Source organism: Brassica rapa, chromosome A06, assembly GCF_000309985.2.
Source record: "Brassica rapa cultivar Chiifu-401-42 chromosome A06, CAAS_Brap_v3.01, whole genome shotgun sequence".
NCBI lineage: Eukaryota > Viridiplantae > Streptophyta > Magnoliopsida > Brassicales > Brassicaceae > Brassica > Brassica rapa.
The window spans coordinates 24,147,196-24,169,920 of record NC_024800.2 but is presented as its reverse complement, the minus strand read 5'-3'; the positions used below and the strand labels follow the sequence as shown (position 1 = coordinate 24,169,920).

Sequence of the window (22,725 nt, the reverse complement as noted above, 5' to 3'; positions counted from 1 at the left end):
CCGACCTTAATGGACTCTCTTAATGGGCCTAAGCCCAATAACTTTAATATTTCCATTTTTTTTCATTTACTTGAACCACCCACAGAGAGAGTTTCGTCATTGTACAACTGTAGAAGGAGAGGAAGAAGAAGAAGAAGGAGCGATGGCATGGAGAGGAAACATATCGAAGTCTCTGAAAGAGCTCAGGATTCTCCTCTGTCAGTCTTCCCCAGCTAGCGCTTCCACCAGGTTTCTCTCCGATCTTTGATCAAACCAAAATCTGTGAGATCGGCGAATTCGATAGACCATTTTTAGGTTTTCGATTGTGTATGAAGGGGGTTTTGATTTGATTCAGGACGTTCGTGGAGAAGAATTACAAAGATTTGAAGACTCTGAACCCTAAGTTCCCTTTCCTGATTCGCGAATGCAGTGGGATCCAGCCTCAGATGTGGGCCAGATATGGTAATGATAGCTTAACTACCTTGGGCTATCAATGATAATGTATTGTGTTGTGTTATGTTGTGTTGTAACATCATCTGCATAGTAGTAGTGCCTAACCGCTTAGATGATTACATGAATTGATTGCTGTGTGTAACCCCCTAGGGCACACTGGTCATTCTCATTGCTAGCTAGAGGATAGATAATGCGACTTCTTCTTATATTTTTACTGGTTTCGAGCAGCTAAAATTAATCAGGCCATCTTCTGTTAAGAGAACTAAATCATCTTGAAGCTGTCGTGTGTGAAAGTAATAGTACAGAGATCTGTGCTCATGCAAATGGGCATGTTTAGGAAGTTGTTAGCTTTGAGGTCAGAGACAAAAATCAATGGTGACAAGCGTCTGCTTTAAGACTCCGCTTTTCATGACTGTGTTATAGGGGTTAGGTGAAAGTAACGCTTTTGCATAATGGGCCGACTTTTTTGTTGTTCTTGTATTCTACTTTGGCAACTAGTATCATCTGTTTGTTTGTTGTGTCTTGGCTTACTTGTGTGTGGCAGATATGGGAGTGGAGAGGTGTGTGAACTTGGACGGTATGAACGAGTCACAGATTCTCAAGTCTCTTGAAGACCTTGTGAAAGCCGGCGGAGCTACAAAAGCCTAAAAGGTTGTTCTTTTTTTAAAAAAAATCTATTTAGATGATCCCGAATAAGATACAAACTTGAAACACATTCAATCTTGACTGTTCCTGTTTATTCTATTACTTTGCAACTACTTGGCTGTCATATCGCCTTTCGTTTTTGTTTGTAATCCTTGAACTTGTTATTAAATGATCCTTTCGTGTGATTGTTGAAAACATATTAGAAAGAGGATGAAATAAACATGATAAATGTAGAAGTGATTTGGGGCAATTATAATTTTAATTTGTGTGAGGTTTGTGATGTATTCCCGATATAACACTCGTGAATTCTCAGTTCTAACCAAATATTATATTCAATGATTTTGCAAGTTGAAGTGTCAAAATCCTGATTACGCATTTTCATGCACAAAATCATATAACTTTCCTATATAAAACTGTAAAGTTGCATTACATGAGCTTTCCCTTACCTGAAGGCCCATAGAGAGAGAGAGAGAATCATCTATCAGTCTTTTGAGAGCGAATCAAGTTCGTAACTGACAGCAAAAACTGAAGGTCCAATCCCAAGGGAGAGTGGCACGTGCGAATACCAAGTTAGAAGAAAAAAAAGTGATTTAAGAACCAAACTGCTCAAGTGGCTATCCTCAAACCGTTGTCGTTAAGATAGAGAGATTTAGTTGTCACTCAATAAATACTAATAAGATAAGTATATTTATCCATAGATATAGACGCAACAGTTTGATGAATGAAGATAGATTTGGTTTCTCTTTGATGCGGACGGAACTGGCAATGTACGAACCAATCAAAAGCACCGACGACGGTGATCAATGGCGTGAGAAGAAAGACATTGAGTCCGCTTCCTCTCTCCAGATTTCTTCTCATCACGGTCCTTATCTCCCTTCCGACAAGGAACGATTAGTTTCTCTCGACGTCTTCCGTGGCATTACCGTAGCCGTGAGTTTCTCTCTAACCTTGTTTTCATCGCTTACCCCTTTTTCTAGTAACAGTTTCAATCTCTTACATATACTTCAGTTTCTGAATACAGTTAAGATCAGCCTTGAGTGTTTTGATGTTGTTGTGTATGTTAATAAACAGCTGATGATACTTGTGGATGATGTTGGAGGGATCTTCCCAGCTATTAACCATTCACCTTGGGACGGTGTAACGCTTGCTGATTTCGTCATGCCTTTTTTTCTTTTCATTGTCGGTGTCTCTCTTGCCTTTGCTTATAAGGTAGTATGTGATTATTGCTACTCTTTAATTAACTTCTTTTACTCTGATTCTGATCTTTCTCTGGTTTTTTTTGTTTGGTTACAGAACTTGTCATGCAAGTATGCTGCAACAAGAAAGGCTTTGCTTCGATCCTTTAAACTCCTTTCACTTGGTCTTTTTCTCCAAGGTTTGGTTTCTTTATTCTAACCATGTGCTGTGAAAGTCCTCAAGTAGCTCTCTATATGCCATTGTTATAACTTTTTTTTTTGGCAGGGGGATTCATTCATGGCCTCAACAACTTAACATATGGAATAGATATAGAGAAAATTAGAGTCATGGGCATATTACAGGTATATATAGTCTTTTTCCTTCCTTTCCTTCTATCTCTGCCCAAAACATGTAACGTTCTAGACGTTTTCTTGTTATGTTTCCAGAGAATAGCGATAGCATACTTAGTTGCAGCACTGTGCGAGATTTGGTTTAAAGGAAACCATAATGTCACCTCAGAGCTATCTATGATCAAGAAATACAAATTTCACTGGTAAAACTGTCTTTTATTTTCATATCTCTAAATTTTCACTGATGATATTATCTGACAGGGTGGTGGCATTTGTTATTACAACAACATATTTGTTCATGCTATACGGCTTATACGTGGCAGACTGGGAATATCAGATTTCAACACAAGACCAAGGATCAACAACATTCTTGGTTTGATATTGTTTTCATCTTCCTTCTTCTACATACCTTACCTTAAAATATTATGTACGGCTTCTAAACATGTTTTAAGAATGTGAAGGTGAAATGTGGGGTAAGAGGAAACACTGGACCAGGCTGTAATGCAGTTGGAATGCTTGACCGTATGTTATTAGGAATACATCATCTCTACAGGAAACCTGTATATGCACGGACCAAGGTTCTTTATATTTAAATCATGTGTTTTTTTTTTCTTTCTCAATATCTGTTCTTTGTTCGTTTTCATTTGATATCTTATATCTTCTTCATCAGCAATGCAGTATATATTCTCCACACAATGGGCCATTACCTCCAGGCGCTCCTTCTTGGTGTCAAGCGCCTTTTGATCCCGAAGGCCTTCTCAGGTTTCTTGCTTCTCTCATGCAGCAAAATAATATGAGTTAAAATATTATTGATCACAAAGTAACTTGCAAGTTTGTTTATTGTAGTTCCTTGATGGCCACCGTTACATGCCTAGTGGGTTTGCATTACGGCCATATTATCACCCACTTCAAGGTAGGGTATCAGTTTCATTAGCATTTTTGTTCTTATCTTATCTGAAACTTACTTTTGTTTCTCTGTAAATTGACTTTTTTACAGGATCACAAAAGGCGTCTGAACCAATGGATTTTACGTTCTTTTTGTCTTCTGATGTTAGGTCTCGCACTTGACCTCTTTGGTATTGTCCTTGACTCTTCTTTGCTAGATCAAAATACCTTATAAATCACAAGTTTGCATCGAAATAGCATTAATACAGACAGTTTAGTAATGGTATTTATTTCCCTTTATTTTTTTCCGGTTGCTTGCAGGAATGCATCTAAACAAACCTCTATACACACTGAGTTACGTGTGTGTCACGGCAGGCGCTTCTGGATTTCTGTTCTCCACTATATACCTAATGGTTTGCTATTATATATTATGAATCTCTTGTTTTATAGAAGAAACACTTTGTAACAATGTAAAATGAAAATCTCTCTCTCAATCTCTACCCCCATAGGTTGATGTTTATGGATACAAACGAGCAAGTCTTGTGTTACAGTGGATGGGAATACACGCCTTGCCGATCTACGTTCTCATTGCATGCAATCTTGTCTTTCTAATCATTCATGGGTTCTACTGGAAGAAACCTACTAACAATCTCGTAAGTTTTACTTCTTTCTCTTTTATCTTACGTTAATGATATTGTTGGAACTCTTGTGTTGGAACTCAAAATGTTCTTGTTTTTCAGCTTCATTTGATAGGAATTGGAAAGTGAAGAAGAGAAAGGAGGTGAAACAAGCGTATGCCAAGAAACAATAGTCATTAGCCATCTTCATCTTCTTATTCCATTCTCTTCCCATATTCATTCATTCACCTATAGAATCCAATCTATTCTAGTTTTGTAAATCGAATCTCACCATGTTTTTTTCGCATTTTCTGCTTGTATCTTTATAGTATTTTCAACCACATCGTTTCCATATTATAACATGATGAAAAATTCTTGTTAAAGTACAAGTGGATGCGGTAAAGATCAATGTTTGTATTTTGACCCTTAAGCCGTCGCAGATGCAACTTACCAATCAAACCTTATACCTAATACATTTATATAGATAGATACAGTAGTATGTATGGGTTTATACAAAAGAGCTACTACGAAAACAAGAATTGTTTTCATTAGTGTATTAGTATTGGAAGATTACCAAATAATGAAAAGTCTTACGTAAAGGTTTCTAGAAGTTAAAGGCACTAAGAGGAGGGAGGACCAAAGTCGTTAATAACAATAATATCTAAATCCACTTTCTATTGACCACACCAACCTCTCACACCTCTTTTTCATTATTCAACATCCATATATTATTTTTCTAAATTGAAATATTCCCTCGATCGGTTTCAACCGATATGATCAATAAAATCCGCTAGAAACTGAAACTACATATGGACCACATATACTTCTAATAAATATTCAATACATGATTCAAAGTAAGTTATGAGGGAATTCTTTGGATCGTCAACTACTTAAATCAATGTTAACAAAAGTTTCTGTCGTTTTTGTTTTGTTTTCAGAAGTTAAACATTCAAATATATTTTAAGCACCTTTTTAGATTTTATGTAGCCATATTAACAGAAGTAAATCTATTTCAACTGAAAAAAGGCTCAACCATTGAAAGACCGCATTTCCTATATGTGTTGATTTTACTGAGTCCACAAACACGGCTAGTTATAAATACCTACGGCATGACATTGTAAGCGTATAGAAGAACAGTCGACCTTCATGCAAGCATATATAAAAGTACGTCTTGTTGAAAATATATAACGTAAATTCGTGGGGAGAAAACAATTTCGAACAAATATTCAATCACACATGTGCAGAAAGTTCCCTGAGTTAATGGAAGGTTTAGCTACGTGTGACTCAGTTAATTAATTAGTAGAGGGTTCACATTTCTGTTTATAAGATATATAATTAGAGGGTTTGATTTGATCATCACTAATGATGATATACATCAATTAGGCTAATAGGTATTATCTCCAAGTATATGACTGGTAGTTATAGCAAAAACCTTGTCATCATATATACCACGGTTTTGATATACATAAAAAGAGCATAGGAAAGGAGATAAGTCAAAGATTCGTCCACTAATAAACCCACACCGATTTTATATCTCCTCGGCCACCTTTCGTTCTCACAGGTCCTATTTTTTAATATATGGACGAAACAAAACCTACCATTTATACCATGTGCGCTCAATTATACCATATGTTTTGTCGTCATATCATTTCTCATTGCTCTCTCTCTCTCTCTCTCTCTCTCTCTCTCTCTCTCTCTCTCTCTCTCTCTCTCTCTCTCTCTCTCTCTCTCTCTCTCTCTCTCTCTCTCTCTCTCTCTCTCTCTCTCTCTCTCTCTCTCTCTCTCTCTCTCTCTTCTTTCTTTTTTGATTTTCCTAAATCGTGCGAGTCTCTAAAACTGACTTTCCTCGTGGCGGCCTCCAAGCTACATGGCTCATGAACAAAAATCTTGCCTGTTCATGTTGGCTGCCAGTACTCTTTTTGCTACTCATTTGCCTCCCAATGTTAAAGCAACACTCTTAGATAATTGTCTTTATTTTAAGAATCTTTAGAGTTAATTTTTGTAGATTTACATATCATACTAGGAGTTCATTAACTACATATGTAAAATACTTCAATATTGAGCAAAAAGAAAAGTATATTGATGACAAAAGCAAACTTTAAATATACCTTTTCAACTGTTCTTAAAATGATACTTATGAGGAATCATCGATACCGGATTTAAATACCGGTTATCCGAACAAAGGATATTGTGCCATGACTGCTCACGTCTGTATTCTACATTAAATGATGTAGCTAGCTTTCCTACTACATGTCGCTCATGAGGTTCACGCGTTTGGCTAAGTAGATGTCAATATGTAGGACGTTATTATCGGGAGTTATGCCTGAATGAACTATCATGTGCGTATCAGCGTATGGTTTGTTAGTTTTTTTGGCCCTTAGTAGACTTCAAAGTATGCTTGACACACTGTGCAGGAGAGTTTGTGTCTTTTCATGGTTTACGGATCCAAAGTTCACCTGTTGCACCAGGATTGGCAATGATAAATAGATAACGGAATAGATGGGAATTAGTTCTAAGTTCTAACATCTATAGTATACTGTATATGGAAATTGACTGTTTTAGTATATAACAAACAAATCAAAATAGATACATCTCACATGGAGGTATATAGCCCTGCGACTTCGGTTTTCCGAAACCGAACCGAACCGTCGGTTTTCGGTTAACCAAAATTTTAAAAACCATTTCCGAAAGTAACTGAATTATATTTCGGTTTTCGGTTATTTTCGGTTTTCACCTAAATTTCCGAATATAACCGATTTTTATGATTTTCGGTTAATTTCGGTATAGGTTTTAAAAAAGTTCAGATTTTTTTGGTTAATTTGGTTATTTTCGGTTAGTTCGGTTTGGATTTTCGGTTATTTACTGTTAATTTTGGTAATTTTTGGTTTTTCCAAAAAAAATCAAATACCGAACTGAAAACCAAATTATTTTTCAAAATCGTACCGAACCAAACCGATCTCGTAAACATAACCGAACCGAAAGCCGAAAATGTCGGTTCGGTTCGGGGCAAAGTCGCAGGGCTAGAGGTATACATCAATGATCAGATATTCAGATTAGCCAGGCTATAACACTAGTTAAGGTATGTATTGAAAACAGATTACAATTAGTCAAATGTTGGAGGCAACATATTTACATGGTCTCATCATCATAGCTATTATTTATTTTATGTAATTGTCAAACAAGAGGATTATATTACAAGTTTAGACAAACCTAAGTAAATCATCCGCTACTAAAACTTGAAGTCTCTCATTTCCTCTCTGCAAATTCACACGGGGTTGTTATATATAGATGCATTAATGAACTTCAAGGCAAACCATAAATGACTCGGTGTTGAAATGTATAATGTGACTCGGTGGAAATAGAAAACAGAGAAGAATAGAAATGTAAACAAAATGAAATAAAATTAAAACAACGAAAAAAGTCAAAATAAATGGTCAGTAAAGGGTTTGACCGGACCGGAGCGGTCCATCCATAGTTTCCCACTACCTTCCTGGATTATGAAATTGCAATTTGCATATTGCATGTCCATTCATGTCATCTGTCCCTCATTTTCTCTATATATATATTTTATGCAAAAATCAATTTCTTCCATAGACCAAAAAAATCAAACACCTTTTAGGAGAAGAGATTTTCTCTTCTCGACTAATATACCAACCCCACAAGTATTGTTATCTTGGTCGAGATTTTTCTAAGCCAAATCAAGTGATATCATCTGTTTTTCTTTTAATTCATTGAAGCAAAATGAGACGAGGCAATTCAGGAACCGACCATGAACTTGGGATTCTACGAGGAGCCCACTCAGACACCAACTCCGACAACGAAAGCAACGCCAGCGACCGGTCGGCCTTCAGTGGTCCGCTTGGCCGTCCCAAACGCACGTCCAAGAAAAACGCAAGATTCGCTGCGGATCTTCCCACGAGAAGCACCAGCCTCAGCGACGGTGGTGGTGGTCGTGGTGGTGAAGACGATGAGTACGTGGAGATCACGCTAGACATCAGGGACGATTCCGTGGCCGTCCACAGCGTCCAGCAAGCAAGTCCCGGAGGAGGAACTCATGAGGATCCAGAGCTGACACTCCTCACGAAGAAGACGCTTGAAAGCAACCTCAACAACTCCGCCTCACTTTCCTTCTTCCGTAGCACCTCCTCGCGCATCAAGAACGCCTCACGCGAGCTCCGCCGCGTGTTCTCAAGACGGTCTGCCCCCGCTGCGCGACGGTTTGACCGCACGAGCTCCGCCGCCGTCCACGCTCTCAAAGGTCTAAAGTTCATCGCTACCAAAACCGCGGCGTGGCCAGCCGTCGACCAACGGTTCGATAAACTCTCTCTTGACTCCAACGGTCTCTTACTCTCTTCCAAGTTTTGGGAATGCTTAGGTACGTAGCTTAATTAAGCAGTCCTGCTAATTCTATATGTACATGTTTCTATTTTTGTTAATTTTTCATTTTGTGGACGTTCTTTAGGAATGAACAAGGAATCAAAAGACTTCGCGGACCAGCTCTTCAGGGCACTAGCTCGCCGTAATAACATCTCTGGAGATGCAATCACCAAGGAACAGCTCAGACTCTTCTGGGAACAGATCTCAGATGAAAGCTTTGATGCCAAACTCCAAGTCTTCTTTGACATGTAAGCTTTCTCTTATCTTTTTACCTAACCCATTAATATCAACAGTTAATAGATCATTACTATGGTCATTTAAGTATTGGTATTTTCAAAGTTAAACGGTCATCAGGAGCTAAGGACCAATATTATAATTAAATAATTTTAATATATTTTTTAAAAACAATTTTAATCGTTTTATGAAGTTTAGAGCATTCGTAACTAAATAAATGATGTCATTATGTGGTCAGGGTGGACAAAGACGAAGATGGACGAGTAACAGAAGAAGAGGTCGCTGAGGTGAACACCACACACACGATTCAATCTTTTCTCATATTTTCTTTTTATTTTATACGTAATATTCTTAGTAGTGCCCAAAACAAATATACATATTTTTTAGTTGATTATCTTGACAATTTTGTCCACGCGCAAATCCCACTGACTTTATCTGCTGACGTTTACTGTTAACATCACTGACTTCGTTAACTGCATGTGAACACGACAATAATAGATATAGATTAGAGTAGTGTTTCTTACTTTTGTTAAGGTTATTAATTCTAAGACATACTTTTTGGTAATTAATTGCAGATTATTAGTCTTAGTGCTTCAGCCAACCAGCTCTCGAATATTCAAAAGCAGGCCAAAGAATATGCAGCGCTGATAATGGAAGAGCTGGACCCGGACAATGCTGGCTACATCATGGTACGTATGGTCCACCTTAAACCACTCAGTCACTAATGGTATATATCGTAAATTCACCATGTTTAATAGTATTTACTATAGACAACCTGAAGAAAAAACCAAGGTTCTAAAAATCCAAAGTGGTCAATGCTGTTGGCGTATAAGTAATCAGTGGCGTCTATTTTACATAAAACACTAGAAATCGGAATATATGAAAAAATATAAAATAACAACCGAAGAACTAGTCAATGCTTAAAAAAAAAATAGTCAATGCTAGATCTTAGTGGGGAAACAAAATGTCGGAGCGTTGTTTAAATATTGGAAAAATCTGTGAAAAATGTTTAAAGATTGATTTTGTAACGCTATGTATTGTAATATTATAGTTAAATAATTGAAATGTGGTGTAACAGATCGAAAACTTGGAAATGCTGCTGTTACAAGCACCAACCCAGTCGGTAAGGATGGGAGACAGTAGAATACTAAGCCAAATGATAAGCCAGAAGTTGAAACCGGCTAAAGAGACCAACCCTCTGGTGAGATGGTCGGAGAAAATCAAATATTTCGTACTTGACAACTGGCAGAGACTCTGGATCATGATGCTATGGCTTGGCATCTGTTTCGGCCTATTCGCTTACAAATTTATTCAGTACCGGAACAAAGCGGCCTATGACGTGATGGGTTATTGCGTTTGTGTCGCCAAAGGAGGCGCAGAGACTCTAAAGTTCAACATGGCTCTCATATTGCTGCCTGTTTGTCGCAACACCATCACTTGGCTAAGGAACAAGACTAAGCTAGGTGTTGCCGTGCCGTTCGATGATAATCTCAACTTCCATAAGGTTATAGCAAGCGGGATTGTGGTCGGGGGTTTGCTCCATGTAGTTGCGCATTTAGCTTGTGATTTCCCGCGTTTACTTGCCGCGGATGAGGATACCTATGAGCCAATGATTCCTTACTTTGGGGAGCAACCGGAGAGCTATTGGTGGTTCGTGAAGGGTGTGGAAGGTGTGACTGGTATCATAATGGTTGTGTTAATGGCTATAGCTTTTACACTCGCTACGCCTTGGTTCCGTCGTAACAAGCTTAACTTACCTAACTTCCTCAAGAAGCTAACCGGTTTCAATGCCTTTTGGTACTCTCACCATTTGTTCATCATTGTTTATGCTCTTCTCATTGTCCATGGTATCAAGCTCTACCTCACAAAGACTTGGTATCAGAAAACGGTATGCTCTTCAAACCATGATTTATCTGTTTGCTTCATTACAATTATCTCTCTTTTCTGGTTAGTTAATTAATACTTCTTGTTTGTGTAATTACTTCAGACATGGATGTATTTGGCTGTACCAATGCTTCTGTATGCATCAGAGAGGCTGCTCCGTGCCTTAAGATCAAGTATCAAACCGGTTAAGATTCTCAAGGTAAGATATATATATATATCTACATTGACATCAAAATATCATTCCATAACTCAAATTTGAAATAATATAACAAGACTACCAACCAATAAAAATAACGGTCGAGTCGAAAATCTAGCGCTTCTAGCTAACAATTCAGTTATACATAAAAACAAATATGATTTTTAACTAAAAACATAAAAACAATATGTTCAATTCATGCTTTATTTTTAACCATTTTAGAAATAGAAAATTTCCTTTTGAACATTTTCTAAACATTTTGTATGTATGTATCAATAGGTGGCTGTTTATCCGGGTAACGTTTTGTCTCTACACGTGACGAAGCCACAAGGGTTCAAATACAAAAGTGGACAGTACATGTTCGTGAACTGTAGAGCCGTCTCTCCCTTCGAATGGCATCCTTTCTCCATCACATCAGCTCCAGGAGACGACTACCTAAGCGTACACATCCGGACGCTTGGTGACTGGACACGTAAACTCAGGACCGTCTTCTCTGAGGTATGTAAACCTCCCACCGCTGGTAAAAGCGGTCTGCTCAGAGCTGATGGAGGAGACTCCGTTGCGTTCCCAACGGTTCTTATCGACGGTCCCTATGGTGCTCCCGCACAAGACTACAAGAAGTATGACGTGGTACTCCTAGTAGGTCTTGGCATTGGAGCCACGCCGATGATCAGCATCCTTAAGGACATCATCAACAACATGAAAACTGATGCCCACGACAGAGACATCGAGAACAACAATAGTAATGGGAATAGTAAAGGGTTTAGGACGAGGAAAGCTTATTTCTACTGGGTGACTAGAGAGCAAGGATCGTTCGAGTGGTTTAAGGGGATAATGGACGAGGTTGCGGAGCTGGACGAGGAAGGAATCATCGAGCTTCATAATTATTGCACGAGCGTGTACGAGGATGGTGATGCTAGGGTTGCTCTTATTGCCATGCTTCAGTCGTTGCAACACGCTAAGAACGGTGTTGATGTCGTGTCCGGAACACGTGTCAAGTCGCACTTCGCTAAACCTAACTGGAGACAAGTCTACAAGAGGATCGCTGTTCAGCATCCCGACAAACGAATCGGTTAGTAACTAATCTTGACCGCTTTAATTAATCTTGGTACTATGTGATGATATATATGTTAATTACTAGTGTGTTTAAAATAGTTAAACACTGTGAACACAAAAAAAAAAAATTAAATACTAATATGAAATTGATTGCAGGGGTCTTCTATTGTGGGGCACCAGCACCAACTAAGGAACTAAAAAATCTGGCTTTGGATTTCTCTCGAAAGACAACTACCAAGTTTGACTTCCACAAAGAGAACTTCTAATCTCAATTATATAAGTTGGGGGTCAGCTAAGTAGAAAAATAAGACAAGAAACTGCAGATAGATATTAAATTTTAAAATCTATATGAGCTGTATTCTTTCGTTTCTTTTTTTGTTTCCTGCTTATTTTTGTTTATTTTTATGGAACTTAGATTATTGTCAAATTAAGTTTAAGATAATAGAAGCATATATAGTTGCAGATTTAGTATTGTAAACATGTAATTATGGAGTTACTTCAACATTATTTTCTACTCATAATCATATCTTTAACCAGTAAAAGATAAATTTGATTTTGATTTTGGATACTCTTTTTTTTTGTCAATGACTCCTCTCGACCAGGGGCGGATCCACGCACATAATGGGTGTGGCACGTGCCACATACTCAACAATATAAACTCTTTGTGTAACTACATACATTATGAAAATATTTTCCATTTTTACCTTTGTTTGTGTGTTACCTAAACTATTATTTCTTCTTATAACTGTTTTTCTTTTCTTTTATTTTGTATTAATTTCTTCATATATATAATTTATTTAAATTTGCTCAACCAATTATTTTTATTCAGTTTGTTTTTAACAATTAGGCTAAAAAAAATTAATCACTTTGTCACAATTTTTTTTCCTTTTACCTTTATTTTTGTGTTACCTAAACTATTTTTCTCTTTTAACTTTCTTTTTATTCTTTCAAATTTTAAACACTTTTAATCACTTTGTCACAAAAAATTTTTTTTACCTATGTTTCTGTGTTACCTAAACTATTATTTTTTTCTATAATTGTTTTTATTTTCTTTTATTGAATATAGTTTGTTATATACAATTTATTTAACATTTACTTAAACAACTATTTTAAGTTTCTTTTAGAAATTAGACTAATATTTAAAAAACTAAACTTTATGCTGATTTATTATGTGCAATATATTATTTATTTGATTCACTAAATTAATATATAATTTTTTAAAAAATTAATATAAATGTTCAAAAATTAATATAATTTAAAAATATATATTATTTATTTTAGTTTATTAAAATATATTATATATTGTGCCCCATATTGTATCATTTTCTAGATCCGCCCCTGCTCTCGACACACTTACTGGAAATTACAGCATGACAGTCTGGATTATTTTACCCATTTTTTTTATGCATTTTGCGTTTGGTCTTCATGTTTAATTTGCAAAAATATTTGTCATAAACATTATATTTACAATAGAAAGTTATATTATTACTTTTTTGCCAAAACTGAGTTTATATTATCAAAGTGGGATACAACACCAACGGATGAAGTTACTATATGTGGTTAACTAGGCCGCCGGACAACAAACTATCCGTGGAAACAAGATCCCACAAAGAGGAAGCATTAGCCCAAAAGAATACAGACCAGGACGCTTACAACAACAACTTTAAACTAAGCAACTAACTTCCAAACAACCAATGATAAACTACACTTACAGACATGTCTGACTTCTAGAGAATCCATGAAACTACTTAACGGGAATGCCCTCGGCCATACCACCGATAAACCACTTCCTCCTAGCACAACGAGGAAACACCTCCAGAACCAAGTAACAAGAACTTCATAAACCGGCAAGAGAGAATCACTTTGATTCCACTAATCACTCCCGAAATCGGCTGAGCGGTGGTTAGCGATGGGCATACAGATATTCTTTTCAGTTTTGGATAGAAATCATTCGGTTCCGTATAATCGGATAAATTATTTTTATACCCAATAAGTATTTATGAGATTTCGGTTTTGTTCTGGTTTGGTTTCGGGTACCTTTTTGATAAATGAATCAAATATTTGTCTACAAAATATATTAGTTAACGTGTTAATCTAATTGGTCTAGTGGTTACACACTTAGAAATTCGCCAATCCAACCAGAGTTCGAGTCAATAAAGTGCTAGTTTTATAAGTATTTACTGTATTTTAATATGTAAATATCATATATATATATATATAACTACATAAAATAGTACATAATAGATAACATGGTTTGTGGTAATAATGTTCTCACTCTTCCTGTCCAACCCGGGTTCGAGTGGTGTTTATGACATTTTACCTTATATTTGAAAGTTGAAACTTGTTTTTTCGGATATTCGGGTACCCATTTGGTTCTCAGTTCGGTTCTGGTTCAGTTATCATGATATATAAATATAAGAACCATTCTGGTATTTGAGGGGTACGATCTGGTTTCAGTTTCGGATAATTTGTTTCGGTTGTTCTCACTATTTCTGTCCAATCCGGATTCGAGTGGAGTTTATGACATTTACATTATATTTAAAAGTTGAAACTTATTTTTTCGGATATTCGGGTATCTAGATATTCGGTTCTCGGTTTGGTTTTGGTTCCAGTTCGGTTATTCGGATATAGAAATATAGGAACCATTTGGATATTTGAGGGTATCGGTTTCGAATAATTCATTTCGGTTCCGGTTCGATATTTCGATTTTGGTTTTTTTGCCCAAGGCTAGTGGTGGTTGTTACTTGTTCTAGACTTCTAGAAGGAGAATGCCGCTTGTTTTGTCTTGAGTAGTAGCGTGTCAACGAGCACTACCCACGGGACTTAGGGCCTGACTGGTTCAAACGCAGCGGTTGCGGTTGCGGTTGCGGGAGTTTGTGGATGCGGGCGGTTGCGGTTTCTAGCGGTTTTAAGAGATTTGTACGACTGGTACTGCGGTTAAAAATTGGTGCGTTTGCGGGTGACTTATGACTGGTTAACTACCAAATGCGGTAACAGTCAAATAATAAATTAACAATATTTACATTTAATATAATTATAAAAATATCAAAAATCATAAAATTATAATAAATATAAAATTTATATTTAGAAAGTTATAATTTTAATTTTTGAAAATTTATTGAAATTGTTTTTATTATAAAATTTTATAATATTAATTAAAATAAAATAGATATATTTTAATATTTTCATAATTTCAATTTTAAATTTTTTATTAAATATTTTTTCTTTGTATATATATTGTTTTAAAAAAAAAGAAAAAAATTTTACCCTCCCGCAACCGCCCGCAACCGCAAACGCTAGCTGGAGCCAGCTTTTGAATTTATGAGATTCGGAGCGGTTTGAAGCGGTTTAAGGCGATTTGAGTGATTGTTGCAAACCGCCGACAACCGCTACCGACCGCAAAAGCTGCGTTTGCGGGTGGTAGCGGGAAAACCAATCGCCACCTTAGACAATTCTTGTTTCAACGCCGTTTACTGGGGCCACACCCACCAAAACCCGCGTTCGATTTCTTGCATGTCGGAATGATACAGGGATATTGTTTAATAACAAACTTTTTCTCCCTTTCAATTTCTTTCTGTGTATTAGAAGTGTACCACATTTTCAATTTGTCATATTGATATAGCTTTCCCATCACAATCACTTCATACTACTACCAACTTCAAGCATTTATCAACTATATCATTTAAGAATACAATCACTTCACAGTACAATAAACTTTAAACATTTATCAACCATATCATTTAAAAATACGTATCCTCACGGACCTCTCATGTTAGTTGATAATCTCGAAATCCACCAACTCCAACGTCTTGTGATTCGGCACATGTTCTTAAATCCACATAGATGATTAGTGACCTCCACAACCAAAAAAAGTCACAAAGAACGAGAAAAATGAGCATTTAAATCCTCAGCTATTTGAAATGAGCAAGTTTAATATCAAATTATTATTTGCATGATTTTATTCCCTAACTAATAGTTGACTTGGTAAATTGGTAATTAAAAAGTCAATCGTTAAGTCATAAACGACTCTCACTAGTTTTATATCAAGAGTTATTAGGTTCCCCAACCAATATTTCGATTGTTTGCTAACGATGTTAATTTTTTTTTTAAAAAAAAATTCTCAATAGTTTGATTAGAATTTAGAGTTTAGGATTTAGTATTTTGCTAACGATGTTAAAAAATTTAATTTTTTTGTAACAACTACTATTTTTATTTATTTTTTTATCTTTTTATTTTAAAAACATAATATAACTTGACAATATTTTGTTTTCTTTTTAAAAAGATGTTGATATGAAATAATACAATCCTATTGGCTGGTGAACCTAGAAGTTCACCCCCTAGGGTGAACCCAAGAATAAGTCTTATATCGACTATCCTCGTCACTGAACTTGAAAAGCTCGAAATCCCCAAATTCAAACCTTTATTTTGAGTGAAGACAATTTCCGGTAGTATTTGTTTTTGTGATTGGGCCGGATTAGCTCTCTTATCATCTTTTGTAGTCACTGGAAATCGTCTTCACTCAAAATTAGGGGTTTAATTTAGAAATTTAGAGTTTTTAAAGTTTAATTATAAAAACTAACGAGAATTGTTTACGACTTAACGGTTGATTTTTGTAGTCACTAATTTGTCAAGTTAACTATTAGTTGGGAAATAAAATCGTGCAAGTAATAGTTCGGTATTAAACTTGGTAAGCTCAAATAGTTGAAAATTTAAATGTCATTTTCCCCACAAGGAACTACAAATCTGTTACACTAAAAAAAACTTAATCCAACACTAGGCCATATTTTCCACACTGATTTATGTTGGCCCATTAACCTTTCATCAAGGCCACCTCCAAAATCTTATTCCAGAAACGGATCGTTATAAGCACCTCCTAAGCCCAAGTTTCCGTCGTTTCTACCACACGACGGAGAAAAATATCAATTACGATGCATGACAGTCTGACATATGCGTCATGCTCATGCATCATTACTTCCTTGGGTTTGAGATTGATATGCTAGGACAAGGAAAGCCAAACAAACAGAGTGGCAGTTTCTAACCAATGGTGTATCATTTCGGCACTACCACTACAAAAAAAAGAGTGTATAACATCATTTATTTTATATAATTGTATCATTTATAAGTGATGTAAGATAATTTTGCATCACTTAAGAGCATCCGCATCGCGGTTAATTTGGGCCGTCTCTTTATATTTTTTTGATTAAAAAAATATAAAAAAAGGAAGAAAGCGGAGGAGACGAGTGTTTCGTTGGCTCGTGAAGAAACGTCTGTTGGTGGACGCGTGTCAACAAGGGAGTGGGTGGAAGTTCGGTTACGCGTTAAACACGTTTGAAACTTGACTTTCTCTCTCTCTCTCTCTCTCTCTCTCTCTCTCTCTCTCGAATCCTCTCGACTTGGCGATTTCTATGGCGAATCTGTCTCTCTCTCTCTCTCAAATCCTCGCGACTCATTCTGATCGGTTGTTATGTGTTGGTTCTCGTCGAATCTGGGGCACGGTGGGTCTCTTCGACGGCGAAGGAGCTTTCCCGCGGTAGCTCGGCTCTAATCAAAAGGTAGTGATAGGAGATCATATTGTTTTTGATCATGCATGTGATCGATTATTGTTTAACTTGTTCTGATCGGCTTATTTACTTTATATTTTGTTTGTTCGGTTCGAATTGGCGAGCTATGTGGCGACGGAGCTCTCCTCGACAAGGCCGTCTCTGTCCTCGTCAGCGACGGAGCTCTCCTCGACGGCACCGTCTCTGTCCTCGACGGTGATGAAGCTGTCTCTCGGTGGTGACAGAGCTCTCTCACTTTTCCTTCTCCTCAAATCAAAGGTAAAGTTTCTGTTGTTCCTCAAAGTCTTAAATATTTTAAATTTTCATGGATCAAATTGAATTTATTAGTAAGATTGTTTCAATATAGATGGATTGATCTAACTTGATTTGTTAAAAGTTACTGATGAAATCGTTTTTAATAAGTTCTGAGTAGTACTTTGTTTGTTTGTGTTCCTCAAAGTCATTGATGAAGTTTTTACGTCTTGTTTGTGTGTTTGTGTCAGAGTGCGTGGCTCGAAGGTACAAGAAGAAAGAACCGCGAACGAGAGGAGTGCAAAGCAGAGCAATACAGGTAAATGTCTACTCCTTTCGAATTTATTGAGTGCTTTAATGTTGAGTTAGGTAGTTAATGGTTGGGTTAGTAATAAATAGGTGTAATGGCTAGGTTGATGGTTAGATAGAAAACGTGATGAAGTGTGATGAATGTATTTGGTTGATGTCAAGTCCATTTAATAGTTTCTTCCCTTTAAAATAGCGTTCTTTGCTTTCTCTCTTCTGGCATCAACATTGCTTCTTCTTGTCTTCCTTCTATCTGTTGTACTCTCTTCTTTTTTCCTTTCTTTCTGTGACATTCTTGGGGATGGATTCCAATCCATACCGGCATGATAGTAACTTTGTTGATCTCCTTACGAGTCAACAAAGCGTCTTTAGTTTAGTTGAAGAAACTGTCCCTGAAGACACTCCTGCTGAGCGTAAGGAACGCCGGATGTGGACGCCTGTAGAAGATATGGTGCTCATCAGCTCCTGGCTCAACACAAGCAAGGATCCAGTAGTGGGAAATGAGCAACGGTCTGGGGCATTCTGGAATAGGATCGCCGCTTACTTTGCGGCAAGTCCCAAGATTGCAGCCACTGAACACCGAGAATCAACTCATTGCAAGCAGCGTTGGCACAAGATAAATGATCAAGTCAACAAGTTCTGTAGGGCTTTCGAAGCAGCAACCAGACAGAAGACAAGTGGGCAAAATGAGAATGATGTTCTCAACAGAGCTCATGAAATCTTCTTCACCAACCACCGAAAAAAATTTATTCTTGAGCACGCTTGGAAGGAGCTTCGGAATGATCAAAAATGGTGTGCCACTGTTACATCTAAAAACGAAGGAAGCGGTAAAAGGAGGAAGTTAGACGAGGGTTCACAGTCTGAGACTTCACACGCTGTTGAGGAGGAGCGTCCCCCGGGTGTTAAGGCATCAAAAGGGAAGAACAAGAATGTCAAGGGGGAGGAAAGGCTGTCACAGTTTCAGACTATGTGGGAAATAAAACAAAAAGACTTGGTCTCCAAGGACAGGCTATCAAAAAATCGGATACTTGACCGTTTACTTGCAAAGCAAGAGCCCTTAGATGAGGTCGAAAATGCTGTTGTGAAAAAGCTCCTAGCTGAGTTGTTGAACTAGTTTAAGTATGGGTTTAAGAGTTTGTGTTGAACTAGCTTAGTTGAACTAGTTTAAGTATGGGTTTAAGTTTGGGTTTAAGTCTTTGTTCACGTTGATTTTATCTTGTTGTTGTTCCTCTGTTGTATGTTGGTAACGTGATAATATAAAAACGTGTTGTTGTTTCACTTGTTGTTGTTGTTTCACTTGTTGTTGTTTCACGTGTTTCACTTGTTGTTGTTTCACGTGAATTTATGTTGTTATTTCTTTCTTGGCAGACTAGAGCATTGAGTCACGGAGGGTGAGTGAAGAGAAGACAAGAGAGTTCGTCACGGACACTCATGTCACGGAGCGTGAGTGAAGAAAAGACAAGAGAGATAGTGAGTCACGGACACTCATGTCAAGTTGTATCACATTTTGTCTTGTATTATTTTTGTAGCATAACTCATGTCACGGACACAAGTTTTCAAAGGGTGTATAAATGAAACTTTATAAACACAAGTTCTCAAGTTCTTCCTTCACAAGTTTTCAAACTTCTTCTATCTCTTTTATAAACACTTAATCACTTTCTTCCTTCACAAGTTCTTCTAAATCTCTCACTTTATAAACACTTCAACACTTAATCAATTTCTTCCTTCACGTTAAACTCTTAATCACTCTCTATATAAACTCTTTTTAATCACGTTAATGGCTTCTTCTTCTTCTCACAACACTTTCGATGACGCTTTTGATGATACATTTGATGATACATTTGATGAGCTATTTGATCAACATTTTGATCAAGCATTTGAGGATTTTACCATTCAAGCAAATCAAGAAGAACGAAGAAAAAAAAGAAAAAAACGAGCTTATATTGAAAGACATCGTGAAGAAGGGCATAATCGTTTATGGAACGATTATTTCAGTCAAACTCCAACGTATCCTCCTTTATTATTCCGACGACGTTTTAGAATGAACAAGCCATTGTTCATGAATATTGTGGATCGACTCTCCAACGAAGTTCAATATTTTCGGGAAACAAAAGATGGTCTCGGAAGGAACAGTCTCTCTCCACTTCAAAAGTGTACCGCCGCCATTCGTGTCTTGGCATATGGTTCTGCAGCTGATACCGTCGACGAATACCTCCGGCTCGGTGAAACAACAACTCGGTTATGTGTAGAAAATTTTGTGGAAGGAATAATAAATTTGTTCGGCGAAGAATACCTAAGAAAACCAACACCAGCTGATCTTCAACGTCTACTTGATATTGGAGAGTATCGTGGCTTTCCCGGAATGATAGGAAGCATCGATTGTATGCATTGGGAGTGGAAGAATTGTCCCACCGCTTGGAAAGGGCAATATGCTCGTGGTTCGGGTAAACCAACAATCGTTTTAGAGGCGGTTGCTTCATATGATCTCTGGATATGGCATGCGTTTTTTGGACCTCCAGGTACATTAAATGATATTAATGTTCTTGATCGTTCACCAGTTTTTGATGACATAATAAATGGTCAAGCTCCGAAAGTCACTTTCTCTGTCAACGGACATCAGTATAATATGGCTTACTATCTCACCGATGGTATTTATCCGAAATGGTCAACTTTTATCCAATCTATTCGTATACCACAAGGGCCGCAAGCAGTTTTATTTGCTCAGCATCAAAAAGCTGCCCGAAAAGATGTAGAGCGGGCTTTTGGAGTCTTACAAGCTCGCTTTGGCATTGTTAAAAATCCAGCGAGGAGTTGGGATAAAGTTAAAATTGGGAAGATTATGAGAGCATGTATCATACTCCATAATATGATCGTCGAAAACGAAAGAGACGGTTACACTCAATTTGATGTTCGAGGGTTCCAACAAGGAGAAGACCAAGGAAGTTCACATGTTGATCTCACGTATTCTACAGATATCCCTTCAAATATCGCAAATATGATGGGTGTTCGAACAAGAATTCGTGATACACAAAAGCATCAACAACTGAAAGATGATTTGGTTGAACACATATGGCGTAGATTTGGAGGTGGTGAAGACAACAATTGATCTCTGATGCTTATTTCAAATAATTCTCATTCATTTTAATAATCTTTGTTTTCATGTTTTTAATTTAAAATCTATGTTTAATATGTTGTCTTTTATTTACTAATAAATATAAGTTTTTAAATAAATATTCAATATTATTTTATTTTCAAGAACTCTAAAGCAAGAGACTTGCAATGCAGACATTAAAATCTCAAGGTTCTTGACAAAGTCTCTTTAACACCTTTATGCCTTAAATATTATTAATTTTATCTCAAGAGACCCTTAATGAGGTTGTGGGATAAGGATGCTCTAAATAAATGACTCTAAAAGTGATGATGCAGATAATTTACATCATTTTATTATTAATTGATGCTAAAATATCAAATATTTACATCACTTATTCTAAATAACATCCATATATATCAATTACAAAAAACTGATGCTAACATTTATATCGGTTACTTAAATGATTTTAATATTAATATAGGATTAATCTTTAATTTTTATATAATTTATAAATAATTTATTAATATCATTTAAAATAATTTAAAATTCTGTTATTGTTTGTTATTATTTGTAAATAATCGATATTTATGTAAGTAAATAAATAAATCATAATATTTTTCATTAATTATTTTAAGTGAATATACAATATGTCGAAGAAGAAAAAACAAAAAAAAAACTTAGAGAAGTCTCCAAAAATAAGAACAAAAAGGAGAAGATGAATACATAAACAAAAACTGTAAAACAATTAAACATAATCCGCCTTGAGGGTTTTTCGATCAATATTTTTCTTCATGGTCTTTATATTCCCTCGTCCGTGGCTTCTTCAAACTGATAACCACTCCTGTAGAAACCACAGAAAAATAATATGATGATGACTTTTGCAACAATCAAAGAAAAGAAAGATTGCACAAACTGTTACTGTTGATTAACCTTAACGATGTTGTAGCATGCATCATACTCACATCTGCAGATTCGAGAAAATACTAAACCAGCTTAGCAGTGTGTATTATTCAGAAGATCCAAAACAGAATATGATTAAACCAAAAAAAAAAACAATTACATTTTGAACTCACAGATCGAGAAAGAGACGAAGAGTTACTGCTGCAGTCTGAAAATTGATTGGAATTAATGGATCATTCAGTAAAGAACAAGACTCGTATAAGAAATTGAGAAGGAGAACTGATGAATGAGTATCTTCTGATAAGAGAATGTGCTTAATTAGTTGAGATAAAACAGTTATAAAGAATAATATTCAAATAATTAGCCGCAAACAAATCGCAACCACTTCTCTTATTCTTGTTTTTACTTTTTTGAAGTTTAAGCAAAAACATTATTGACGGATATTAAGAAAAAGTAGCATCATTTTTACTGTAGTGATGTTAAATGAAAATATAGTTAGATAATTTTTGTTGGCATCAGTTTTTATTGATAGAAATTTTGTATTATTTTGTTAAGTGATGTTAACCAAAAAAAAACTAAATCCATCAATTATTTAACTGATATAAATTTATAAAGCAACATCAGTTTTGTAAAAGTGATACAAATTAATATAAATTATATCATTTTTATTGAATTGATGGTAAATTGATTAATATAACATCAGTTATCATAACTGATTTTGAATCATATATATTTGTTTCATTTATAAATAAGTAATGTAAAATAATATCAATTATTTTTGTGA

At 36.1% G+C, this 22,725-nt stretch overlaps 5 protein-coding genes across 10 annotated transcripts; all 5 read left to right on the top strand.

Annotated features, from left to right (window-relative positions):
* The first annotated feature begins 53 nt into the window (after positions 1–53).
* LOC103874913 (NADH dehydrogenase [ubiquinone] 1 alpha subcomplex subunit 2) lies at positions 54–1,306 on the top strand. Its single transcript, XM_009153340.3, has 3 exons — positions 54–228; positions 335–441; positions 977–1,306. Exons 1-3 carry the CDS (start codon positions 143–145, stop codon positions 1,078–1,080), a joined length of 297 nt encoding a protein of 98 aa, XP_009151588.1. The 5' UTR covers positions 54–142; the 3' UTR covers positions 1,081–1,306.
* Positions 1,307–1,395: 89 nt separating this feature from the next.
* On the top strand, positions 1,396–4,462 carry LOC103874914 (heparan-alpha-glucosaminide N-acetyltransferase). Of its 6 annotated transcripts, none has more exons than XM_033273784.1 (13): positions 1,400–2,007; positions 2,149–2,289; positions 2,371–2,452; positions 2,539–2,615; positions 2,700–2,806; positions 2,865–2,976; positions 3,056–3,181; positions 3,274–3,365; positions 3,450–3,516; positions 3,601–3,679; positions 3,810–3,901; positions 3,998–4,141; positions 4,229–4,462. In XM_033273784.1, exons 1-13 carry the CDS (start codon positions 1,795–1,797, stop codon positions 4,253–4,255), a joined length of 1,359 nt encoding a protein of 452 aa, XP_033129675.1. In that variant the 5' UTR covers positions 1,400–1,794; the 3' UTR covers positions 4,256–4,462. The 6 variants fall into 6 exon arrangements, 4 of the variants coding, with proteins under 4 accessions (XP_033129673.1, XP_033129675.1, XP_033129674.1 ...); XM_009153341.2 differs by having other exon boundaries at positions 1,403–2,007; positions 2,149–2,286; XM_033273782.1 differs by having other exon boundaries at positions 1,399–2,007; positions 2,149–2,452.
* A 2,034-nt stretch (positions 4,463–6,496) lies between these two features.
* Positions 6,497–12,411, top strand: LOC103874915 (respiratory burst oxidase homolog protein D). The gene is made up of 9 exons (XM_009153345.3): positions 6,497–6,708; positions 7,132–8,480; positions 8,568–8,730; positions 8,955–9,003; positions 9,292–9,405; positions 9,795–10,604; positions 10,704–10,799; positions 11,076–11,868; positions 12,009–12,411. Exons 2-9 carry the CDS (start codon positions 7,847–7,849, stop codon positions 12,116–12,118), a joined length of 2,769 nt encoding a protein of 922 aa, XP_009151593.2. The 5' UTR covers positions 6,497–6,708; positions 7,132–7,846; the 3' UTR covers positions 12,119–12,411.
* A 2,890-nt stretch (positions 12,412–15,301) lies between these two features.
* Positions 15,302–21,929, top strand: LOC103875036 (putative nuclease HARBI1). The gene is made up of 3 exons (XM_033273787.1): positions 15,302–17,671; positions 17,896–17,963; positions 19,319–21,929. The coding sequence occupies exon 3, from the start codon at positions 19,728–19,730 to the stop codon at positions 21,054–21,056; it is 1,329 nt and encodes a 442-aa protein (XP_033129678.1). The 5' UTR covers positions 15,302–17,671; positions 17,896–17,963; positions 19,319–19,727; the 3' UTR covers positions 21,057–21,929.
* On the top strand, positions 18,252–19,064 carry LOC117126150 (glutathione S-transferase T3). Its single transcript, XM_033273573.1, has one exon. The coding sequence runs from the start codon at positions 18,252–18,254 to the stop codon at positions 19,062–19,064; it is 813 nt and encodes a 270-aa protein (XP_033129464.1).
* Positions 21,930–22,725: the final 796 nt, after the last annotated feature.

Coding starts and splice junctions, on each gene's coding strand:
- LOC103875036 (XM_033273787.1), top strand. CDS start 19,728: ATGGCTTCTTCTTCTTCTCACAACACTTTCGATGACGCTTTTGATGAT.
- LOC117126150 (XM_033273573.1), top strand. CDS start 18,252: ATGGATTCCAATCCATACCGGCATGATAGTAACTTTGTTGATCTCCTT.
- LOC103874913 (XM_009153340.3), top strand. CDS start 143: ATGGCATGGAGAGGAAACATATCGAAGTCTCTGAAAGAGCTCAGGATT. Junction 229..334: donor CCAGCTAGCGCTTCCACCAG/GTTTCTCTCCGA, acceptor GATTTGATTCAG/GACGTTCGTGGAGAAGAATT. Junction 442..976: donor TCAGATGTGGGCCAGATATG/GTAATGATAGCT, acceptor TGTGTGTGGCAG/ATATGGGAGTGGAGAGGTGT.
- LOC103874915 (XM_009153345.3), top strand. CDS start 7,847: ATGAGACGAGGCAATTCAGGAACCGACCATGAACTTGGGATTCTACGA. Junction 10,605..10,703: donor AGACTTGGTATCAGAAAACG/GTATGCTCTTCA, acceptor TAATTACTTCAG/ACATGGATGTATTTGGCTGT. Junction 10,800..11,075: donor AACCGGTTAAGATTCTCAAG/GTAAGATATATA, acceptor ATGTATCAATAG/GTGGCTGTTTATCCGGGTAA.
- LOC103874914 (XM_033273782.1), top strand. CDS start 1,795: ATGAATGAAGATAGATTTGGTTTCTCTTTGATGCGGACGGAACTGGCA. Junction 3,517..3,600: donor ATATTATCACCCACTTCAAG/GTAGGGTATCAG, acceptor ACTTTTTTACAG/GATCACAAAAGGCGTCTGAA. Junction 3,902..3,997: donor TCTCCACTATATACCTAATG/GTTTGCTATTAT, acceptor CTACCCCCATAG/GTTGATGTTTATGGATACAA.